The following is a 24,028-nucleotide window of genomic DNA, read 5'->3' as shown; positions in this document are numbered from 1 at the left end:
TCTCCCAAACATTTTGCTTTCAACACCTGCAAAGTGGATTTGGTGATATCTTGTCCCATGGACCCTGAGAACATTTGTGATTTAGATGTAACTGTGCTACTGTCTTCGCTGAAATAGGAGTCACATTTCTATTCCACATTTGTCTTGATTTCCACCTCACAAGAAGCTTTACGACACACTGATAGTCGACACGCTGAAACCTGGACGGTGAGCCTCAGCAGCGAAAAGTGGAAGAACGGAAAAGTACTTTTCCACGTGCAGTGCTTTCTGGACTGTTTGTTTTAGTTACCCTGGCTGTAAAATACTGTTCCTGTGTGTTTTCACTCCATTTAGACTCAGGAAGAGGTTGGACTAAACAGAGGAAGTTCATGAATGAGATACTCTAAATACCTGGATACTACAGTCAGGGCTGCACAATCAGGGCTCAACACAGCAGTCAGTTACAGCTTGAAGAACACAGTTTGACAGGTTTGTACAAGTTTTGGACTTCATCAGTGGATGCAGTTAAGCAAGTTAAGTGGAACTTATAAGGGCTGGGACCACTTATTGATATATGAACAGTTATTGATTGCACTGAGTGAAGAATGTTTTGACCAGCTGGCGACGGGGCCTGAGGTTAGTGATGGAGGTGTAAGTTCGTGCCTGTTCATGGTCCTCAGAGAATGAGTCCTAATGATTTTGGTGACCTCCTGACCTTTTCACCATCAGACCAAAATTTCCACTTTTACGCATTAAATATTAAAGTTCCTTCCACTCAAAAGTATGTTTTTCTTGTTGTTGAAAGTTTGAGCTTTACTGTAAATCAGAATGAATCGTGTTCAGGGTTTGACACCAGAAGAATGTTGCACGTGTATGAAAGTGGAACGTTTCTATGTGCTCATTGAAAACCCAACGCATTTTCAGGGCTGGGGCCTACAAGCATGATTTGTGACATCCTTGTCCAATATTCAACTTGCAAAAGTGCAATGTGGAAACTTCCAAGCCTCCAGTGCTCATGTCACTGGAGAGTGGACTGAACAGTGTTAGTAGGAGACACCAGCAGTTCAACTTATATTTATAGATTCTGGATTTTTAACGAAGGAGAAGATGTCATTCAAAGATTTTAACAAGATAATTTCCACATGTTAAGACATGTCGGGAGGGGTTCTTTAGAATCTAAGCCAGAGGATGAACCCATTTGACTTAAATAACATTGTGGGCTTTCCTCTGCTACCACCCTCAGGATAAACTTTACATGTACACCTCCTTGTAAGGGTCTAAGGGTGCTTTCACATCAGGGACCCAGGGCCACTCAGCTGATCAGCGGGCCGAGAGAGAGACAGCGGGGGTGAAGCCGGCATATTTTCACATCAAACTGTGAAATAAGAGTTCATTTCGACCAAACCAGAGTTGGTAATTGTTGGAAAGACTAACAACGACGGTTTTGGTGAGTTTTATTTTGTTTCTGTTAAGTTTGAATGAAGTGTTTTACGTCACTAGAACAGCTGATTTCAACATAAACAAATATACGTGGATGATGACGCAGGTGTACTCAGGTACAGAACAACTTTACTAATGTGAAAGCTGAGCGGCGGGGGGGCAATCGTACTCGGGCACGGTACGAATCAATCATACCTAATATGAAAAAGACCTGAGAATGTAAATCAGTATGCCTACATAACCCAATAGTTTTGCTGGGTTTAACAACTTTGCAGAATGGTGATCCTAGCATGTTAAGATATTATTAATCCAAATACTAAGATGACAAACTAAAATTAACCAATAACAAAAATAACAGTATTCATCGAATTGCTTAGTTTCAGTTTCTTCAGTTCTCAAAACCTTTTTTGTCCCAGCCCTAATCCCTAATATCTGCCTCAGTGGTTGAAAGAAAAGCATGTTTCAACACACCGTCTACAGTAAATCAATTGTGCAGCCCCACCGCAACTGGGAGTAAAGAGAAGCAGAAGGAGATTATTAACAGTAGAGTGCATTCCTTCTGATGACACAAAGTGATATTGAACACATCCTTTGTGCATCAAATAGAAAAAGAACATCAACCTAAAGCTCTGCAGTCATTGTACAAGCTGAAGCGTCTGAAGAAAACGGAGGTTCTGTGCAAAAAAGTGCAGCTTCCCTCGTACAGTTCAGTCAGTCAGTGTGTCCTCCAGGATCCACGGGCTCTTTTCAGAACCCTTCAAAGAGAAGAGCTGATGTACAGCAGACCGATAAATGCTACAATAATAACGCAGAATATCAGCCACTGTAGAAAGCCCCACTCTGCTTTTGTTCATGTGATTGATTATTCAGGGGTACTTTAAGCCTTTTGTACATGCGCTTTTATTGATTAATTCATTATATTACAGGTCCAATGCAGGTTCAATTAAAGAGTGATATTTAAACTTTTCCACTGTTTCATTTGAATAGTTTTTAGACGCCTAAAGGTATCAAATTAAAGAGGAGGAAAAAAGCAATGTTTACAAAAAAGTATGAAAAATAAACAACTTTTTTGTATCAGAATTTTGAGTTTGTTTCCTACTAGTAACTTCACTGTCACTGTTTTTGATTTTGTTATTGTATTATACTCTTATTGCTTATATTTTTGTTCTTATATTGCTCAGATTCTGCCCTTTTTATCACTGATATTTATTATTAATCTTTTATCTCATTCATGCCTTATTTATTCCTTGTAAATATGTGTCTCAAGTCTTTTAATACAATGCACCATTTGAGGTTGACTGCAATTCTGTTATGTTTGCATAATGACAATGACTTTCTTGATTGATTGATTGGTTGGTTGGTTGGTACGTGCAAATTCATGAACTTCAGCAGGTGTTTTTTGCTCAAGCTGGTTTCGACAAGAATAATAGTTTGAATCTCTCTCATCTAACAAGCGACAGATGCAGTTTGTTTGAGGAAGTAGGGCTTCTACGATGGCTGGACAGGTTAGGGTGTGTTCACACCAAACACGTTCTCAACAGTTTATCTGCAGCATGACAACGATGATGTGATATATGACATGTGTAAGAGTGGTGAAAAAGCTTCAGGGAATGGAATCAGAAATGCTCGGACCTGTTGAATAAATGAGCTACATGTTAGTCCGTACAGACCCTGGTTAGTGTGTAAAAGGTTTGTGTAAATCTGAAAAAACACAAATACAAAAGTACAACTTTTCCACTCTGGTTCTGACCAAATAAACAAAAGGCAAACGTGTGACCCCACCCTAACCCGTCTGATCTGATAGTAAATATCAATGACATCGCTCTCACATCAGCCAGTAAATGCATGGATCAGATTGCAGAAACAAGCCCTGGATCTTCAGAGTCCATCCTAGCACTCGGCGTCGGCGCTGCCGTTGACCGGGCCGGCACAGACGGTGGTGGCGTGTGCGTCCTCACCAGGTTCGACTCCGTTTGACTGGACACACTTCTCAGTCGCATTTTGACCGTCCTCCCCCACGCTGTGGAGCAGGGAAAAACAGACAGACAAAGGTCAGAGGTCAAACCAAATATTGTGTAATAGCGATCATTATAGCTGCAGCCCTAGACATGAGTGATCTCTGCCCCCTGCTACCCCTCCCCGGTGTCTCACCTGTTGCTGCAGCCGTTGCTGACCGGAGACTCGGCTGTTTCCTTCCCCGACAGAGAGCTGCAGGACCTCCTCTCCTGCCAGGAGCCCACTCTGGGCTCTTTGCCCGTGTCGGAGCTCTTCCTCCTGGCCACGACGGGCCCCGGCCCCGACCCCCGTCTCTCCGGGCTGACCCTAGGACCCGCAGAGTCCAAGGGGACGCTCAGCACTCCCGGCCCCTCTGGATCCTTGCCCGAGTCGCTGCTGGTTCTCCTACCGTTCAGGCTGTCCAAGGAGGAGACGTGGCTCATCTGGCCCTCCCGCTCATCTGGAGGAGAAGAAGAACAAAAGAATGAGTTCTCTCTCCATTTGTTGATGAGTTTGTTTGTTCACAGCTGGGAGAAGAACAGTCTGGCAATGACAGAGAGAAGACATGCAACACCAGATTCAAACCAGAACCACCAGAAGGTCCCTGATTATCCTGCTTTAGATGCAAAGTAACTTCTGAAAAACAAAACTCACTAGAAACTGTTAATTTCTTACATAATTCAGATCCTTTACTATGTAAAAGTTTGGGGGGAAATAGAGCAGCGTGCCGCCTGTGTGAAAATGAGGAACGTGGAGCTATGGTCAAGTTATACTTTAGTAAAGGTTTCACAAATAACCAAATACTTCATCTTTTGGCACATCAGCACCATGTCAGTATCAGGACCGTGAAAAGATTGTACAAGAAACTGCGTTTATTCAGAAGAAAGAACCACATAGACCCTAATGGGGAAGTTAACTCTTTAGAGGAGGAGGAAATGACTTTATTCTCATAATATTATGACTTAATTCTAGAAATCTCCGATTTTTCCCCCCCTCAATGTGGCCCTGATATTCCGTCGTACTTTTCAAATTGGTTTTGATGGGAGAAAAAAACAACATCTTGCTGAGTTATAATAAAGTATATAGTATATAATAGTATAATAAAGTTCAGTCTGTTGCTGGGAACTCTGTTTATTGTCTTATCGATGATGATATTGATGATTGTTTTCCATCACCAATAGTAAAAACATAAATAGAGTATAAAACAATAATCTTCCATGCCTCCTTTCTTTGTCTCAAACTACATTTGAGGGAGGGCCACAATTAGAAAACTCTTCTTCGCTTCATTGATCTCCATTTGAAAGGAAAGAAAATAGTTTTTTTGAGATGTAACCAACTTCTCCTCAGAGTTGAATCAAAATATTTTTAAATCAAGCTCTTGTGTTTCATTCTGCCAGACGGGGTCAATCGATCACGGAAAAGCAGATAAATCCATATCAGCATTAATGTGACCTGGTAACAGTGTGTGCGTGTTCATTCTGTGGAACAGTGTGCCGTCCTATGGACACTCAGAGTCTCTGACATCTGACCTCTGACCTCTGCAGTGTGAACACCACATGTTACAGCAGCAGGTCCATTAACTGCTTGACCTCAAGTGAACCCTCAGATACCAGATACTGGATCCATCTCTGGGTTCACTTCTTTATCAATGTTGACTTTATTCCTCTGTTAAGTTGTTTGTGATTTCATTTCCTAATATCAGCATATTATATTTCTATATTATATATATATATATATACATACATATATGTATATGTATATATACATATATGTATATATATGTATATATATATATATATACATATATATATATATATATACATATATATATATATATATATATTATATATACCTATATATTATTATTTTATATTATCAATCATGGACATATTTTCTCTCAAACTAGAGAGTTAAAATTGTATTTAAGATCATACATTTGTTTAATGTTATGACACCGGGTGTTGGGGTAGAACTTAATGCTGAATCCACACCTGAGCAGTGCTGGAAAGTAACTAAGTACATTAACTCAACTACAGTACTTGGGTACATTTTTGAGATACTTTATTTTAGGGTATTTTATACTTCTACTCCACTACATTTCAGAGGCAAATATTGTACTTTCAACTGTGCTACTTTTATTTAACAGTTTTAGTTACTTCAGATTAAGATTTGAATTCCAAAACATTTGCACTTGCTGGACCGGTTTATAAAATATGATGCATTATTAAAAGAATAAACTACTCAACAATATACGAAGCAGATAAAATGAGCTAAGTACTGCTTACATATTTACACATCATTAATAATGATCCAATAATATAACACTGACAGAGTCCAGAGTACTTTGACTTTTGATATACATTAGTATATTATGTTGCTAAAGCAGGACTTTTACTTTTAATGGAGTATTTTAGGTGTTGCTACTATACTTTTACTGAACTAAATGATTTGAATACTTCTTCCAGCACTGCACATGAGATGTATGTTGTCTATAACGTTTGACATAACGGGTATGTACTAGGACGCTTCATACAAGATAAGTCCGAAAACAATTTGACACTTTGCAGAGAGGAAAAAAGATAATATTTTTTCCATCACAATTAGAAAATATGCGTTTTTTGTTGTTTTCCTAAAAAACTACATATGAAATCAAGAGTGTTTAGCAACCAACTTGGTTTTAAACTCTGAAATCTGAAGTGTGTTTACCTCCGGAGCCAGCTTCTCCCGCCTTGTTGCGTCGGCGTCTCAGGATGACCTCCAGCTCGCTGTCCTTCTTCCCAGGTGGCGGGACTGGTGGCCCCGATGGCCCCGACGGCCCCGGCGGCCCAGACGGCACTGACTCCTGAGAGCCTCGGCTGGGGCTCCGCTTCACCGTCTCCTGGAGCCAAACACAACCGTCACTGCAGACACTTCATCATTCTCCAAATAAGTGAATATGATTCAAACCAGAACTTCACTGTATGTTCTCCTGTTGTCACAGCGATCTTAAAATAGTTTACAGGTCAAATTGTGATGTTTGATAAGGTTAAGTGAGTATTTTCCTTTCACAGCAGCAGCGTTGACACACCAGAAGAACCACATCACTATAATAAAGCTTGTTTACCAGGATGCCTTTCAGTTCCTCCATGGCGCTCTCCTGTGGTTTCTCCTCACAGATCGGAGGTGGCTGGAAAAAATATAAAAAACACAACTCATTTTCCTTTATGTTTTCCTCTTTACAAGAGTTAGAGCATGGCATGAATGTTGCATTTCAGAAGCACTGAAAAGTTGGAAGTTTCAGCTTTTTTTGTGGGAAAAATGCAACTAAGAATTTTTGATTTGCATCTTTGATCAGAGCGGAGCATCACAGTGCCAGAGAATTCACTCTGCTGCTGAATTGATCGAGTTAGGGCTTCCCAATCAGTAAGCTTCCCTTAGGAGAGGAACAATAACCCACCAAGCACACAGTGTCCAGCCCAGGACGTTATTTCAAACGGATGTTAGTGGGAGGCAGGTTTTTCTCCCGAGAGACCAACAGTGACTTCACATAACAAGATTGATGCAGACATCAATATACTCACTTTTACTGCTACTCTCTGTGGCGGCACAAAGGAGACACATGGGGAGGAGAGAGAGGAGAGCAATCAGCCAGAGTGCATTCAGACTACAGAAGATAAGACCTGACCTTAGTCCATAACGATCATTCAGACTACAGAAGGTAAGACCTGACCTTAGTCCACTAATCGATCATTCAGACTACAGAAGATAAGACCTGACCTTAGTCCACTAGTCGATCATTCAGACTACAGAAGATATGACCTGACCTTAGTCCACTAGTCGATCATTCAGACTACAGAAGATATGACCTGACCTTAGTCCACTAGTCGATCATTCAGACTACAGAAGATAAGACCTGACCTTAGTCCATAACGATCATTCAGACTACAGAAGGTAAGACCTGACCTTAGTCCACTAATCGATCATTCAGACTACAGAAGATAAGACCTGACCTTAGTCCACTAGTCGATCATTCAGACTACAGAAGATATGACCAGACCTTAGTCCACTAGTCGATCATTCAGACTACAGAAGATATGACCTGACCTTAGTCCACTAGTCGATCATTCAGACTACAGAAGATAAGACCTGACCTTAGTCCACTAGTCAATCATTCAGACTACAGAAGATAAGACCTGACCTTAGTCCACTAATCAATCATTCAGACTACAGAAGATAAGACCTGACCTTAGTCCACTAATCGATCATTCAGACTACAGAAGATAAGACCTGACCTTAGTCCACTAGTCGATCATTCAGACTACAGAAGATACAACCTGACCTTAGTCCACTAATCAATCATTCAGACTACAGAAGGTAAGAACCTGACCTTAGTCCACTAATCGATCATTCAGACTACAGAAGATAAGACCTGACCTTAGTCCACTAATCAATCATTCAGACTACAGAAGATAAGACCTGACCTTAGTCCACTAATCGATCATTCAGACTACAGAAGATAAGACCTGACCTTAGTCCACTAGTCGATCATTCAGACTACAGAAGATAAGACCTGACCTTAGTCCACTAATCAATCATTCAGACTACAGAAGGTAAGAACCTGACCTTAGTCCACTAATCGATCATTCAGACTACAGAAGATAAGACCTGACCTTAGTCCACTAGTCGATCATTCAGACTACAGAAGATACAACCTGACCTTAGTCCACTAGTCGATCATTCAGACTACAGAAGATACGACCTGACCTTAGTCCACTAATCAATCATTCAGACTACAGAAGGTAAGAACCTGACCTTAGTCCACTAGTCGATCATTCAGACTACAGAAGAAAAGACCTGACCTTAGTCCACTAGTCGATCATTCAGACTACAGAAGGTAAGACCTGACCTTAGTCCACTAGTCGATCATTCAGACTACAGAAGGTAAGACCTGACCTTAGTCCACTAATCAATCATTCAGACTACAGAAGGTAAGAACCTGACCTTAGTCCACTAATCAATCATTCAGACTACAGAAGGTAAGAACCTGACCTTAGTCCGCTAATCGATTAGTTCATTTCATCGACAGATCTGTAAAACTGAGTTTCTCCACAAAGAATCAAACAAAAGCACCACTTTAAATCTGGTGTTTACTAGAGATGTGCTCACAAGTTTTCTGGAAATAAATCATTCAGCATAAAAAAAGCATAAAAAATAATCAACTGAAGAAATCTTAGTTAACTACGACCAAAACTACCAATTAGTTAACTAATTAACTAACTAAGAGGAGGCAGCCCTAGACCTGACAGAGTTTACTGATGTCCTGCTCTTTACAGCAGGAGAATACTTACCCTAACCCTTACCCTTACCTTTACCCTTACCCTTTATTCTAACCCTAACCCTTAACCTTACCCTAACCCTTACCTTTACCCTTACCCTTTATTCTAACCCTAACCCTTAACCTTACCCTAACCCTTACCTTTACCCTTACCCTTTATTCTAACCCTAACCCTTAACCTTACCCTAACCCTTACCTTTACCCTTACCCTTTATTCTAACTCTAACCCTTAACCTTACCCTAACCCTTACCCTTACCCTTTATTCTAACCCTAACCCTAACCCTTACCTTTACCCTAACAGAAAGGTATACCTGGTCTTGTAGTTGTGCTTACTTTTTAATAGAGTAACCTATTAAAGTGTGTGAGAGTTTGTAAACAAATGTTTTGATATGAATTTAATATTATCTTTTATTATTTATTTATTCATGAAGAATTGTCGATGTTTTTGGATTCTCCGTTCACCGTGGAGGTGAAAACATCAAGTCAAATACCAAAAGGAGGAAGTCTATGAATAAATACATAAATCAATGGCCAAGTTTTATAAGTTAAAGTATACAAAGTGTACTTTCATAAACTAAATAGTGTGCTTCAAGTATATACAAGTATACTTGCGGAATAAAATCTATGAAACTGAGAGTACTTTAAAGTGTACTTTCATAAACTAAAAATGGGGGTACGAGTATATAACTATTAAACTATCGGTTTACCTATTCACTTGTAGTATAGTTCATAGTATAGTTGCAGTACAAAATGTAAACTAGTTGGTTACTCAAAGGTTACTATTCTTACACTTAAAGTACACTTAAAAGTATACTTTTACTAACTAAAAAGTGGGCCAGTTTAGTCCCAAGAAGTATTGAATGAGTATACTACTACTATATCTGCAGTAATGCTGTTGTTGTAATGTTTGGGCTCCAGTCGGTATTAATGACCGGTTGAGGTCGGTCTATGTTTTTAAAGCACTGTGACAGTTAAGTTGATTAAATGCTGTTTCCTGAAGGCCACTGCAGACTTTTTGATTCCCTTCAATGGGAACAAAAATGTTTTTTATGATGAGAAAACCCCTAAAAATAAAATACAGATCAATAAAAATAAGCAAAAAAAAAGTAAACTGTCCCTTTTAAACCTCTCAGTCTGTCCTCACCTTGCTGTCCTGACTCTTGACAGACCGCAGGACGACACCATGTTTGATCCTCTCCATCATTTCATTCACCGCCTTCGCCTTCACGTCGTCACCCTCGCCAGCTTAAGAGAGAAAGAATATTATATTATTATTATTATATAAGTTCATAATATAGATGTACATGTAGGTTTAGGTGATAAGACAACGTGTACGACGAGACACTCGAGGTCATAGCTCTGGGTGTTTTAGGTAATTGTAGGAAATTAAGCAAATCAGAGAGCAGGACTGTCCTGACCAGGATTTTAGTATCTTTAATCTTTTCATGAATTTATTCACTGGATTAATTTAAAAAAACAGCATCCTTGTATCTATTAACTGTTGTTACAATATATGTCACTATCATGATATAAAATGACTTGTTCTGTGATAGATTGTATCTGTTGTATCTGATGTGTGTATATCTATATATCGATATATATATATATATATATCGATATATATATATATAGATATATATCTAATAACATAGATGAGACTACCTGTAAATGTAAAAGCAGCAGCAGACTCACCTGGCGGCTGCTCCGTCTTCACTGAGGCTTTGGAGCCTTTAGAGGATTTCCTCATGATGGCGATCAGAGAGCTGAGAGAGGACACACAAGAACTCAGAGTCACGTACATGTTGTAGGAATGATGATGATAAAGATAATACTTTTCTCCCTGTATAGTTGATTCTATAAAGAGCAGAACATTATGAATCAACATCACTGGGGATGTAATTGGGCAGTGGTGGAAGAAGTACTCTGATAAATACCATGGTCTAAAAATACTCCACTACAAGTCAAAGCCCTGCATTCAAAATGTTACTGAAGTAAAAGTACAGAAGTTTTATCAACACAAATGTACTTCAAGTATCAACAGTAAAAGTACTCACTATTACTGTGTTATATTATTACAGAATAATATATTATTATAATACTTTATTAGTAGTTAAGTACTGCATCATGTAGTTGACTCAAACGTACAGTATTTCCCTCTGAGATGGAGTGGAAGTATTAAGTAGCAGATTTTATTCTTATGTAAAAAATGAAAAGAGCAAAGTTAATTGGTTCTTAATGTTTCTAAAACCAAAGGCATTGTTAATGAATGAGCCGAAGAGGAAGCTGTATGTAAAGGATATGGCAGTGGAACAAGTTCAAGAGACCAAACTTCTGGGTGTAATACTAGACAGTGAATTATGGTGGGCTAAGCACCCTGATAGTAAAATGACTGTCAGATAGACTGTCAGTAAAATGGGTCTTTCCGTTATAAGGAGATGTTCAAATGTTTTACCTTTAAATGTCATTAAAACATTTGTTTTATCTGGGTTAGGGTTAGGGACTCATGCTCAGAGGTTTAGTCTTGTGCTGAAAACAAACAGGTTGAAAAGTCCTGTAGTGTACAGAGCCAAGGTGATATTATATATACGTCTGGTATATTATTATTAAATTATTATTGAAAGAACATCTCCAAGCTGAACAGCTCTCTGTGTCTGCTGATAGTCATAAAAGGTTTAATGTTGGATAAATATAAAGTCCTGTTAATATTTATGGTAAAACAAGTTGTATTTTGACATATAATATGTTATGGTCCAACCACTAATGAATCATATTTACCTCTGTACTCTATGTCAAAATTGTACTTAAGTACAGTACGTGAATTAATGTAGTTGTATCTGGAATTTGGGGATTGTTATCAGAAAGCAGAGTACATGTTGTCATAGACTCTTTGAGGACACCAGTGGACTCTTTGAGGACACCAGTGGACACTTTGAGGACACCAGTGGACTCTTTGAGGACACCAGTGGACACTTTGAGGACACCAGTGGACTCTTTGAGGACACCAGTGGACTCTTTGAGGACACCAGTGGACTCTTTGAGGACACCAGTGGACACTTTGAGGACACCAGTGGACTCTTTGAGGACACCAGTGGACACTTTGAGGACACTAGTGGACACTTTGAGGACACTAGTGGACACTTTGAGGACACTAGTGGACACATTCAGACCTCAGACAGTCAAATAAACCTGCAGATATAGTAAACAGAGAGATTTCAGACCCAGGCTACGATCAGTGGATTAAAGCTTCACTAACGGCGTAAAGCACACTAAAGTCATGTTTATGTTCACGGCCTCCTCTCGACCGAGAAGACGCTCCACCACACCGTCCTCGGGCTGTGGAGGACATCGGTCTGTAACTGGACAGTAATCACAGAACATGTCCCGTCCTCACCTGAGGGGGTTGCATCTGGAGGGGGGAGGCGGTGGAGGGGGAGGCGGTGGAGGAGGAGGCGGAGGAGGCGGCTGTGGGGGGGGGGCGGGAGGTGGAGCGACGCCGGGTTCAGGGGGGGGGGGCGCCGTGCTGTTCGTCATGGCGACCTCTTTCTGGGTCTCCTGGAGCTCATGGACTGTGGAGAGGACAGAAGACAGTTACTACTACTGAGTACTAGTACTTCTACTACTGATGTACTGAGTAGTACTACTACTACTACTGATGTAATGAGTAGTAGTACTTCTACTACTGATGTAATGAGTAGTACTACTACTACTACTGATGTAATGAGTAGTAGTACTTCTACTACTGATGTAACTAGTAGTACTTCTACTACTGATGAAATGAATAGTACTACTACTACTACTGATGTAACTAGTAGTACTTCTACTACTGATGAAATGAATAGTACTACTACTACTACTGATGTAATGAGTAGTAGTACTTCTACTACTGATGTAATGAGTAGTACTTCTACTACTGATGAAATGAATAGTACTACTACTACTACTGATGTAATGAGTAGTAGTACTACTACTACTGATGTAATGAGTAGTAGTACTTCTACTACTGATGTAACTAGTAGTACTTCTACTACTGATGAAATGAATAGTACTACTACTACTACTGATGTAACTAGTAGTACTTCTACTACTGATGAAATGAATAGTACTACTACTACTACTGATGTAATGAGTAGTAGTACTACTACTACTGATGTAATGAGTAGTAGTACTTCTACTACTGATGTAACTAGTAGTACTTCTACTACTGATGTAATGAGTAGTAGTACTTCTACTACTGATGTAATGAGTAGTAGTACTACTACTACTGATGTAACTAGTAGTACTACTTATACTACTGATGTAATGAGTAGTAGTACTTCTACTACTGATGTACTGAGTAGTAGTACTTCTACTACTGATGTACTGAGTAGTAGTACTTCTACTACTGATGTAACTAGTAGTACTACTTCTACTACTGATGTAACTAGAAGTACTACTTCTACTACTGATGTAATGAGTAGTACTACTTCTACTACTGATGTACTGAGTAGTACTACTTCTACTACTGATGTAATGAGTAGTACTACTACTACTACTGATGTAATGAGTAGTAGTACTTCTACTACTGATGTAACTAGTACTACTTCTACTACTGATGTAATGAGTAGTAGTACTTCTACTACTGATGTACTGAGTAGTACTACTTCTACTACTGATGTAATGAGTAGTAGTACTTCTACTACTGATGTAATGAGTAGTAGTACTTCTACTACTGATGTAACTAGTAGTACTTCTACTACTGATGTAATGAGTAGTACTACTTCTACTACTGATGTAACTAGTAGTACTACTACTACTGATTTAATTAGTAGTAGTACTGCTACTACTGTTGTAATTAGTAGTACTACTACTACTACTGATGTAATGAGTAGTAGTAGTACTGCTACTACTGTTGTATTAACTAGTAGTACTGCTACTACTGATGTAATTAGTAGTAGTACTACTACTACTGTTATAATGAGTAGTAGTAGTACTGCTACTACTGATGTAATTAGTAGTAGTACTACTACTGATGTAATTAGTAGTAGTACTGCTACTACTGCAGACGCATTACTGTCGAGTCATGTCATCTCATTTTGGTTGGTAATCTTTCGAGGCTCCACGTTTCACTCCAGAGTGAAGACTCTTCCTCCTCTCACTATCTGTGGACACCATGAGAGAGGTGTCTGTTTGTATCGTCCTCTGGTTGAAGGCAGTTGGTGACTTCATGTGACTCATTAAAACAGACAGATGCCGTGTTGCATGCAGGGAGAACGCCAGCTCTCCTGCAGCAGATGGGTCAATGTTGTCTGTGTTGGAGTCAGTGGCGTAATAAACACAGAGGAAGAGGAAGAGGAAGAGGAAGACACCGGGGACACTACAACTGTTAATTACTGAGGTTACATATTTAACATTCCTTTATCTATTGTTTTATTGCATACTTGCCAACCTTGAGACCTCAAAAAAGGGATGATGTCATGTGTAGGGAGGACTCAGCATTGTGACATTGGTTTAATGACAGCCAGTTACTTTCACTATTTTCTGTCCAGTTTAAAATGTGAGTCAGTTTATGGCACGGAGTGCAGGTCAGCATCAGACTACAGGTCAGCATCAGACTACAGGTCAGCATCAGACTACAGGTCAGCATCAGACTACAGGTCAGCATCAGACTACAGATCAGCATCAGACTACAGGTCAGCATCAGACTACAGATCAGCATCAGACTACAGATCAGCATCAGACTACAGGTCAGCATCAGACTACAGGTCAGCATCAGACTACAGGTCAGCATCAGACTACAGATCAGCATCAGACTACAGGTCAGCATCAGACTACAGATCAGCATCAGACTACAGATCAGCATCAGACTACAGGTCAGCATCAGACTACAGGTCAGCATCAGACTACAGGTCAGCATCAGACTACAGGTCAGCATCAGACTACAGGTCAGCATCAGACTACAGGTCAGCATCAGACTACAGATCAGCATCAGACTACAGGTCAGCATCAGACTACAGATCAGCATCAGACTACAGATCAGATCAGCATCAGACTACAGATCAGCATCAGACTACAGATCAGATCAGCATCAGACTACAGATCAGCATCAGACTACAGATCAGCATCAGACTACAGATCAGCATCAGCATCAGCATCAGACTACAGATCAGCATCAGACTACAGATCAGGTCAGCATCAGACTACAGATCAGCATCAGACTACAGATCAGCATCAGACTACAGATCAGCATCAGACTACAGATCAGCATCAGCATCAGACTACAGATCAGCATCAGACTACAGATCAGGTCAGCATCAGACTACAGATCAGCATCAGACTACAGATCAGCATCAGACTACAGATCAGCATCAGACTACAGATCAGATCAGCATCAGACTACAGATCAGCATCAGACTACAGATCAGATCAGCATCAGACTACAGATCAGCATCAGACTACAGATCAGATCAGCATCAGACTACAGATCAGCATCAGACTACAGATCAGGTCAGCATCAGACTACAGGTCAGCATCAGACTACAGGTCAGCATCAGCATCAGACTACAGATCAGCATCAGACTACAGGTCAGCATCAGACTACAGGTCAGCATCAGCATCAGCATCAGACTACAGATCAGCATCAGACTACAGATCAGCATCAGACTACAGATCAGCATCAGACTACAGGTCAGCATCAGCATCAGACTACAGATCAGCATCAGACTACAGGTCAGCATCAGACTACAGGTCAGCATCAGCATCAGCATCAGACTACAGATCAGCATCAGACTACAGATCAGATCAGCATCAGACTACAGATCAGCATCAGCATCAGCATCAGCATCAGCATCAGACTACAGGTCAGCATCAGACTACAGATCAGCATCAGACTACAGATCAGATCAGCATCAGACTACAGATCAGCATCAGACTACAGGTCAGCATCAGACTACAGGTCAGATTAGCATCAGACTACAGATCAGCATCAGACTACAGGTCAGCATCAGACTACAGGTCAGCATCAGACTACAGATCAGCATCAGACTACAGGTCAGCATCAGACTACAGATCAGCATCAGACTACAGGTCAGCATCAGCATCAGACTACAGATCAGCATCAGACTACAGGTCAGCATCAGCATCAGACTACAGGTCAGCATCAGACTACAGGTCAGCATCAGCATCAGACTACAGGTCAGCATCAGACTACAGATCAGCATCAGCATCAGCATCAGACTACAGATCAGCATCAGACTACAGGTCAGCATCAGCATCAGACTACAGGTCAGCATCAGACTACAGGTCAGCATCAGACTACAGGTCAGCATCAGCATCAGACTACAGGTCAGCATCAGACTACAGATCAGCATCAGCATCAGCATCAGACTACAGGTCAGCATCAGCATCAGCATCAGACTACAGATCAGCATCAGACTACAGATCAGCATCAGCATCAGCATCAGCATCAGACTACAGGTCAGCATCAGCATCAGACTACAGGTCAGCATCAGACTACAGATCAGCATCAGACTACAGGTCAGCATCAGCATCAGACTACAGATCAGCATCAGACTACAGATCAGCATCAGACTACAGGTCAGCATCAGACTACAGGTCAGCATCAGACTACAGATCAGCATCAGACTACAGGTCAGCATCAGACTACAGGTCAGCATCAGACTACAGGTCAGCATCAGACTACAGGTCAGCATCAGCATCAGCATCAGACTACAGGTCAGCATCAGACTACAGGTCAGCATCAGACTACAGGTCAGCATCAGACTACAGATCAGCATCAGACTACAGGTCAGCATCAGACTACAGATCAGCATCAGACTACAGGTCAGCATCAGACTACAGATCAGCATCAGACTACAGGTCAGCATCAGACTACAGGTCAGCATCAGACTACAGATCAGCATCAGACTACAGATCAGCATCAGACTACAGATCAGCATCAGACTACAGATCAGCATCAGACTACAGGTCAGCATCAGATTACAGATCAGATCAGCATCAGACTACAGATCAGCATCAGACTACAGATCAGCATCAGACTACAGGTCAGCATCAGATTACAGATCAGATCAGCATCAGACTACAGATAGTTTCAGTACGGTTATCTGTGTGTAAAAAACTAAACCTTGTTATTGTGGAAGTCCTGATCTGCCTCAGAGCTTTAGATTGTTCATCTCTTCACTGTCTGTAGCAGCGGAGTCAATAACGTAGCTAAATGTGCTAGTGGAGGTTATCTGAGGCTCCATCCCTCCGTAGAAGAAGGCAGAGCTATGATCACATGATCCCGTCTGAGCTGTAACAGCTGGTGTTCACACATGTTTTACTAGATTTATTAATACGATCGCTCTAGGAGAGACGATTAGCGTAGCGCTACCATGGAAAACGCCGGTTCCGGTCCAGTGACACGACGAAGGTTGCACCCATAATTCACGCAACGCATCATGGGGGCTAGGAATAATGTGGAGAAATGTGTTTAAATCCTCAACCCTCATTTCAAGTGTGTTTGTATTTAAATAAGTTCAGCCAATCAGGAACAAGTATTTTCTGTTGCTATGCTGTGTGTTTCCTTTCTCCTTTTGATTCTGAGGATCTGTAGGTGTGTGTATGTAGGTGTGTGTATGTAGGTATGTATGTGTGTATGTAGGTGTGTGTATGTAGGTGTGTGTATGTAGGTGTGTGTATGTAGTTGTGTGTATATAGGTGTGTGTATGTAGGTGTGTGTATGTAGGTGTGTGTATATAGGTGTGTGTATGTAGGTGTGTGTATGTAGGTGTGTGTATGTAGGTGTGTGTATGTAGTTGTGTGTATGTAGGTGTGTGTATGTAGGTGTGTGTATATAGGTGTGTGTATGTAGGTGTGTGTATATAGGTGTGTGTATGTAGGTGTGTGTATGTAGGTGTGAGTGTGTATGTGTGTGTATGTAGGTGTGTATGTAGGTGTGTGTATGTAGGTGTGAGTGTGTAGGTGTGAGTATGTAGGTGTGTGTATGTAGGTGTGTGTGTATATAGGTGTGTGTATGTAGGTGTGTGTATATAGGTGTGTGTATGTAGTTGTGTGTATGTAGGTGTGTGTATGTAGTTGTGTGTATATAGGTGTGTGTATGTAGTTGTGTGTATGTAGGTGTGTGTATGTAGGTGTGTGTATATAGGTGTGTGTATGTAGGTGTGTGTATGTAGGTGTGTGTATGTAGTTGTGTGTATGTAGGTGTGTGTATATAGGTGTGTGTATGTAGTTGTGTGTATATAGGTGTGTGTATGTAGTTGTGTGTATGTAGGTGTGTGTATGTAGTTGTGTGTATGTAGGTGTGTGTATGTAGTTGTGTGTATGTAGGTGTGTGTATGTAGTTGTGTGTATGTAGGTGTGTGTATGTAGGTGTGTGTATATAGGTGTGTGTATATAGGTGTGTGTATGTAGTTGTGTGTATGTAGGTGTGTGTATGTAGGTGTGTGTATGTAGGTGTGTGTATATAGGTGTGTGTATGTAGTTGTGTGTATGTAGGTGTGTGTATGTAGGTGTGTGTATGTAGTTGTGTGTATGTAGGTGTGTGTATGTAGGTGTGTGTATGTAGTTGTGTGTATGTAGGTGTGTGTATGTAGGTGTGTGTATGTAGGTGTGTGTATGTAGTTGTGTGTATGTAGGTGTGTGTATGTAGTTGTGTGTATGTAGGTGTGTGTATGTAGGTGTGTGTATGTAGGTGTGTGTATGTAGGTGTGTGTATATAGGTGTGTGTATGTAGTTGTGTGTATGTAGGTGTGTGTATGTAGGTGTGTGTATGTAGGTGTGTGTATGTAGGTGTGTGTATGTAGTTGTGTGTATGTAGGTGTGTGTATGTAGTTGTGTGTATGTAGGTGTGTGTATGTAGTTGTGTGTATGTAGGTGTGTGTATGTAGTTGTGTGTATGTAGGTGTGTGTATGTAGGTGTGTGTATATAGGTGTGTGTATATAGGTGTGTGTATGTAGTTGTGTGTATGTAGGTGTGTGTATATAGGTGTGTGTATGTAGGTGTGTGTATATAGGTGTGTGTATGTAGTTGTGTGTATGTAGGTGTGTGTATGTAGGTGTGTGTATGTAGGTGTGTGTATGTAGGTGTGTGTATGTAGTTGTGTGTATGTAGGTGTGTGTATGTAGTTGTGTGTATGTAGGTGTGTGTATGTAGGTGTGTGTATATAGGTGTGTGTATATAGGTGTGTGTATGTAGGTGTGTGTATGTAGGTGTGTGTATGTAGGTGTGTGTATGTAGGTGTGTGTATATAGGTGTGTGTATGTAGTTGTGTGTATGTAGGTGTGTGTATGTAGGTGTGTGTATATAGGTGTGTGTATGTAGTTGTGTGTATGTAGGTGTGTGTATGTAGGTGTGTGTATATAGGTGTGTGTATGTAGGTGTGTGTATGTAGGTGTGTGTATGTAGGTGTGTGTATATAGGTGTGTGTATGTAGTTGTGTGTATGTAGGTGTGTGTCTCCACCTCTGTTCTCCAGCTCCTCGTTCTTCTTCTCTTCCTGCTCCAGTCGTCCTTCCACCTCCTTCTTGGCCACCTCCAGCAGCTCCAGCTGCCTCTGCAGAGCCTCCAGCTGCTTCTTCACACAGCTCTGCTCCAGCTGGGCCTCCAGGCTCTCCACCTACACACACATGTGCAGCTAATTTACATCATGGGAGTCTATTATCAGAGATTAGATTGTAGTCTGCTCTATTTCCAACATACTGTATGTGAAAGGAGTCGCTCATAGTGAGAGTCATCCCCTCGTCTTTACGGAGCTTTATAGTGACTTTCAGGTCATTGTTTATCTGTCCGGCCCACAACTTTACTGTTATGAGATGAGATAAGATAAGATATACTTTATTGTCCCACAGGGAATTTTGTCTTGGGCTCTAGGCCACTGCATCACACAACATACCAAAGTCACAACGTACATAAACACATACAACATGGATCATACATACACTAAATTCACAGTCGTTCTTTAAAATAATAAAAAGTAATGAAAGAGAATAGTTTAAAATACTAAGACCAGGTATAATCATACCAGACTCCCGTTTTTCATCGCCCTCCCAGTTTCCTCCCGGGGTCACAATTCTCCCGTATTTCTCCTGATTTATGACAAGTGTTCAGACCTTATTTTCCTTTTCGTTATCTCAACCTGTTTCTGCCACTGTACAGGGTGTAGTGGAACTACTGTTTCCACCCGGACAACAATACAACTACACCAAATGTTTCCTGGGGGAAGAGAGCTGCTCGCGGTTTGAGCTGCTCGCGGTTTGAGCTGCTCGCGGTTTGAGCTGTGCTCGCCGCTGGGTTTAGGACATTGTCAATGCCCTGAAACTGCTGTTGCAGTGTACTTTATAAGTATAGTTATTTTTGCAATTTTCTTTCTTTAAAAGCCCCCAGAATGCAGTTTTATTTAATAATAATGGATTGTATGTAGTCATGTTCAGTTGGACCTTTGTCACTTTTGGTAGAATCTTCATAACAGGTGTCACAAGGCAGAATATTAAAGAGGTTATTCTGATTTGGATGTTTGTGTTAAATGTAGGCTACACCTCCAAACTATGGAATACACTGCCTATAGATATCAGGTCAGCCAGCAAAAATAATGTAATAAATGACTGGATAAATAACTAAATATGTCTTTAAATGTAGCAAAAATAATATTAAAAATAAATGTAGCCATTAATTAATTGATAAAATGAGTCATCAATTGATTTTCTTTTAATTGTTTTAATTTGCAAATAATGATCCACAGATAGTTTGGTAGCAATCGGACCTACGGTTTAGCAGGAGATGTAAAAACATTCAAAATGGTAGAAAATCTAGTCAGGTGAACTTTAGTGGTCCAAGAGGTTAAAGAGACAGATATTTCCCTCAGGAGTTAGTGGAGACCAAAAGAAGAGCTAAAAGGGAGAGAATATTGGACTTACATTCATCAGGTGACACAAACACAAAGACTCCTAATGAATGATTATGTTGCTCTGTAACTGCTGGGTGTGTAGATGAGCAACTGTTCGCTAACAAGATCAACATATCAACAGAAATAAAAAGGTGGTATGTCAGTGCTGTGTCCACGACTTGCTTCTGTTGCCCCCAAGTGACCAAACAAATCGGTTATTGTAGATTTAACAACAAAATCAAGCTGAAAAAGAAGCTGATGATGACTCTGTACTTCACTATGACTTTCTGTCAATCATACTGGATGGAAATCTTATGACAGATCAGCTCTGTCAGGACGAACACCACCTTCGATATAAAGTGAAGCTGCACATGTTTTCTGGGTTTACCTTCTGCTGATGCTGCAGACGCTCCTCCTCCAGGGTTTTGGTGACGGCAGCGACGTCCTCCAGAGCCTTCAGAAGCTGAACGCTGGGCTCAGCACTCTGCAGCAGCAGCATACTCTGCCTGTTGGCCTCCTTCTGCTTCACCAGCATCTGCAGGAGGAAGAGGAGGAGGAGGAAAACATAAAGAGAGAGAGGTAGGAAGGAAGGATAGAAAAGAAGAAGAAGAACAAAAAAGAGAGGAGGAGAAAGAAACTCTTATCTTCTACATTTTTACTTCCAACATATCCTCACAGTTTTTCCATCACACAGTCTGTTTCGATGCTGCAGGCTCTTCACTTTTCAGGTCAGTAAACACACATTCAGGACATTTCATTAATCAGGCACGGTTATTAACACACACATCAATTATTATCAACACAACAATGCAGGTCAGCGTTCATCACTGAAAATAACAGCAGCATCTCTTCATGGTGAGCAATCACTTCTATCATCGGACTGGGGGACTCTTCAGAGAGGAAAATGTAGATTATGAATAATAATAATGAGGATTATGTTCCTCTAACATGACTGGGGTATTTCATCACATGTTCATCACATGAATAGATTAGTTAAAGCTGAACTGTGTGGATAACAACAAACCCAATCTGCCTCTCTTTTAAACACAACAATGATGAAAACCTCCACCACTGTTTATATATTTGGATTGCATGTTTCTTTTATTTTTTGCTTCTAACCGAAGCTGTAAAGCGTAACTGCACCACCTTGCTCTGCTGCATTTCTCTTATTATTATACTCTGACTCTAATACATACGGCTAAATATCAGAGTCAGCCAAAACACTTTCAAATGTATCCTCCTACATAATATCCTCTGCACTCATATTTGGGATGCCATTTTCACTGTTGGAAATGTAGTTAGTTTACAATACAAGCAAAGAGAACAAGGAGATTCTGTTCATGAGCGACATGTAGAGTACGACGCCCTGGCTACTAGGAATCCAAGCTGTATTTCATAGGAGCTATAAAAGGACTTTCTCAGGTGGACATCAATATGAATAGGATGTGTAAAGTTCCTTGTTCACATATGATCACTAGTTGTATATTTACGCACTCCTGCTTTCACTCTTGCACTACATGTTACAGTGCATCATTTTCACTTTGACAGCGGCGTGTTTCTGTGGACGTTTCTTTACCTCATGTGCGTAAGTCTCAGCTTTGACTCTCAGGCTCTGCTCCAAGTCGAGCTGCTCCTTCATCCCGTCGTACTCCTGAGCCGCCATCGTGGAGACTACAGAGGCAGAGACAGACGGATTTTTATATTCAACCAGATCACTTCACAAAGTCTGACAGCAGTTCGCATCTTAACATGACAATGAACATTTTCATGTTAGCTTGTTACATGCTAATATTAGCATGTTAACTTGTGTACAGTTGTGTTAACATACTATCTTTCGTCAAGACTAAACATGAAGCAAATTTTATTTTTTTAATTTTCCTCCTTTTTTTTGTCTGCATGTTCATAAACTCTCCAGGACATAAATCACGTTCATTTACATCTCTGCATTGACCTTATATTGACCGCTACGTTCAGTCTGAACACACCTTGACATGTAGCATACTTGGCATGTTCATCTAGATGTTAGTTTAACATGCTCATATGTTTCAGAGTTCATGTTGGTGTTGAAGCATTTGAACCTTTCTAGCGTGTTGTTGTGACTCACCTCTGTTGAATCTCTTGATGGTTTTACGTTGTTGCTCAACAGTTTCACGAAGCTCCTTCATCTCAGACTGATCTTTCTCTGACTGCAAACAGTGAAAGAGAATTCAACAAAGTTAGGCACCAGTATGCCTCTAAGAGTCACTCTCAGCCGGTCCCATCTGTCACAGGCTGAATGCAGGTATCTTACAGGTATCTCACAGGTATCTCACAGGTATCTCACAGGTATCTCACAGGTATCTTACAGGTATCTCACAGGTATCTTACAGGTATCTCACAGGTATCTCACAGGTATCTTACAGGTTGATACTGATTGATGCTGCTTTCTAATCACCTGTGAAGTCAGCTCTTCTATCCGTCTCTGCTGTTCATGAATCTGACAGACGAAATTCTTCTTCTCCTCCAATAAGGTGTTTACCGTCTCCCTCAGCTCTGACAAAACACAGATGAACAGCACAGAAAGGTAACGTTTATTTCTTGAATTTTAACAGACTAAATACTGTACGATCAACATTAGTATGTAGCGACTACCTTTTATTTTTTATTAGAAAACAAGTGCCCTAATCGGAAACGTTCATTCTCTGGGGAGCATGAATATCCACAGCACATTTCATGGTATTCTGGCATATAAATCTACGTATAGTACCTTTAACCTGTTGTTGGTACCGTGTGAATATAATTATAGTACCTTTAACCTGTTGTTGGTACCGTGTGAATATAATTATAGTACCTTTAACCTGTTGTTGGTACCGTGTGAATATAATTATAGTACCTTTAACCTGTTGTTGGTACTGTGTGAATATAATTATAGTACCTTTAACCTGTTGTTGGTACTGTGAGAATATAATTATAGTACCTTTAACTTTGTGTTGGTACTGTGTGAAGGTGTCAGGGTTTCCATCTGCGGTGTCTGCATCAGCGTCAGCCTCCAGAGCGATGCAGCCTGAGATGCTGGGAAGCAGCTCCTCCAGACATGGACGAGATGACAGGCTCAGGTACTTCAACTTCCTGTTCTCACAGTTCAGCTGGAGGTCAAAGTTCACCAGGGTCAATGACAACATCATTAAAACTTCAAATAATTCTTCTCCTTTAAGAAACAGAATCATGGTACTTGGTAAGCAATTTGAGGGTGTTGAGAGGGGATGCCATCCTTCTTGTTAGCAAAATGAACAAAATGCCCCACGTTTCTAGTCTGCCTGATTATCTGAAATATCAGTAAGTTAGAATCTATTGCCCCGACCACGACTCTGAAATATCAGTAAGTTAGAATCTATAGCCCCGACCACGGCTCTGAAATATCAGTAAGTTAGAATCTATGGCC

The 24,028-nt window shown here is 40.6% G+C and overlaps 1 protein-coding gene across 4 annotated transcripts in view; it reads right to left on the bottom strand.

The window, feature by feature from the left end:
• Positions 1–1,465: 1,465 nt before the first annotated feature.
• The window catches only part of shtn3 (shootin 3), a 53,725-nt gene continuing 31,162 nt past the window's right edge, over positions 1,466–24,028 (bottom strand). For 3 of the 4 annotated variants that reach the window (XM_074649596.1, XM_074649593.1, XM_074649595.1), the window contains exons 4-17: positions 23,564–23,732; positions 23,042–23,139; positions 22,712–22,793; positions 22,184–22,278; positions 20,996–21,142; positions 19,188–19,341; positions 12,121–12,295; positions 10,422–10,492; positions 9,874–9,974; positions 6,975–6,989; positions 6,518–6,580; positions 6,121–6,292; positions 3,571–3,874; positions 1,466–3,439 (exon numbers count right to left, since the gene is read on the bottom strand). In XM_074649596.1, coding sequence (XP_074505697.1) covers positions 3,310–3,439; positions 3,571–3,874; positions 6,121–6,292; positions 6,518–6,580; positions 6,975–6,989; positions 9,874–9,974; positions 10,422–10,492; positions 12,121–12,295; positions 19,188–19,341; positions 20,996–21,142; positions 22,184–22,278; positions 22,712–22,793; positions 23,042–23,139; positions 23,564–23,732 — 1,776 coding nt within the window. In that variant the 3' untranslated portion in view covers positions 1,466–3,309. The remainder of the gene's footprint in view (positions 3,440–3,570; positions 3,875–6,120; positions 6,293–6,517; positions 6,581–6,974; positions 6,990–9,873; positions 9,975–10,421; positions 10,493–12,120; positions 12,296–19,187; positions 19,342–20,995; positions 21,143–22,183; positions 22,279–22,711; positions 22,794–23,041; positions 23,140–23,563; positions 23,733–24,028) is intronic. The other variant, XM_074649594.1, reaches the window with a different exon arrangement.

Source organism: Sebastes fasciatus, chromosome 10 (genome assembly GCF_043250625.1).
Source record: "Sebastes fasciatus isolate fSebFas1 chromosome 10, fSebFas1.pri, whole genome shotgun sequence".
NCBI classification, from domain to species: Eukaryota; Metazoa; Chordata; class Actinopteri; order Perciformes; family Sebastidae; genus Sebastes; species Sebastes fasciatus.
The sequence above is the reverse complement of the archived record's forward strand: the minus strand, read 5'-3'. Positions and strand labels throughout refer to the sequence as shown.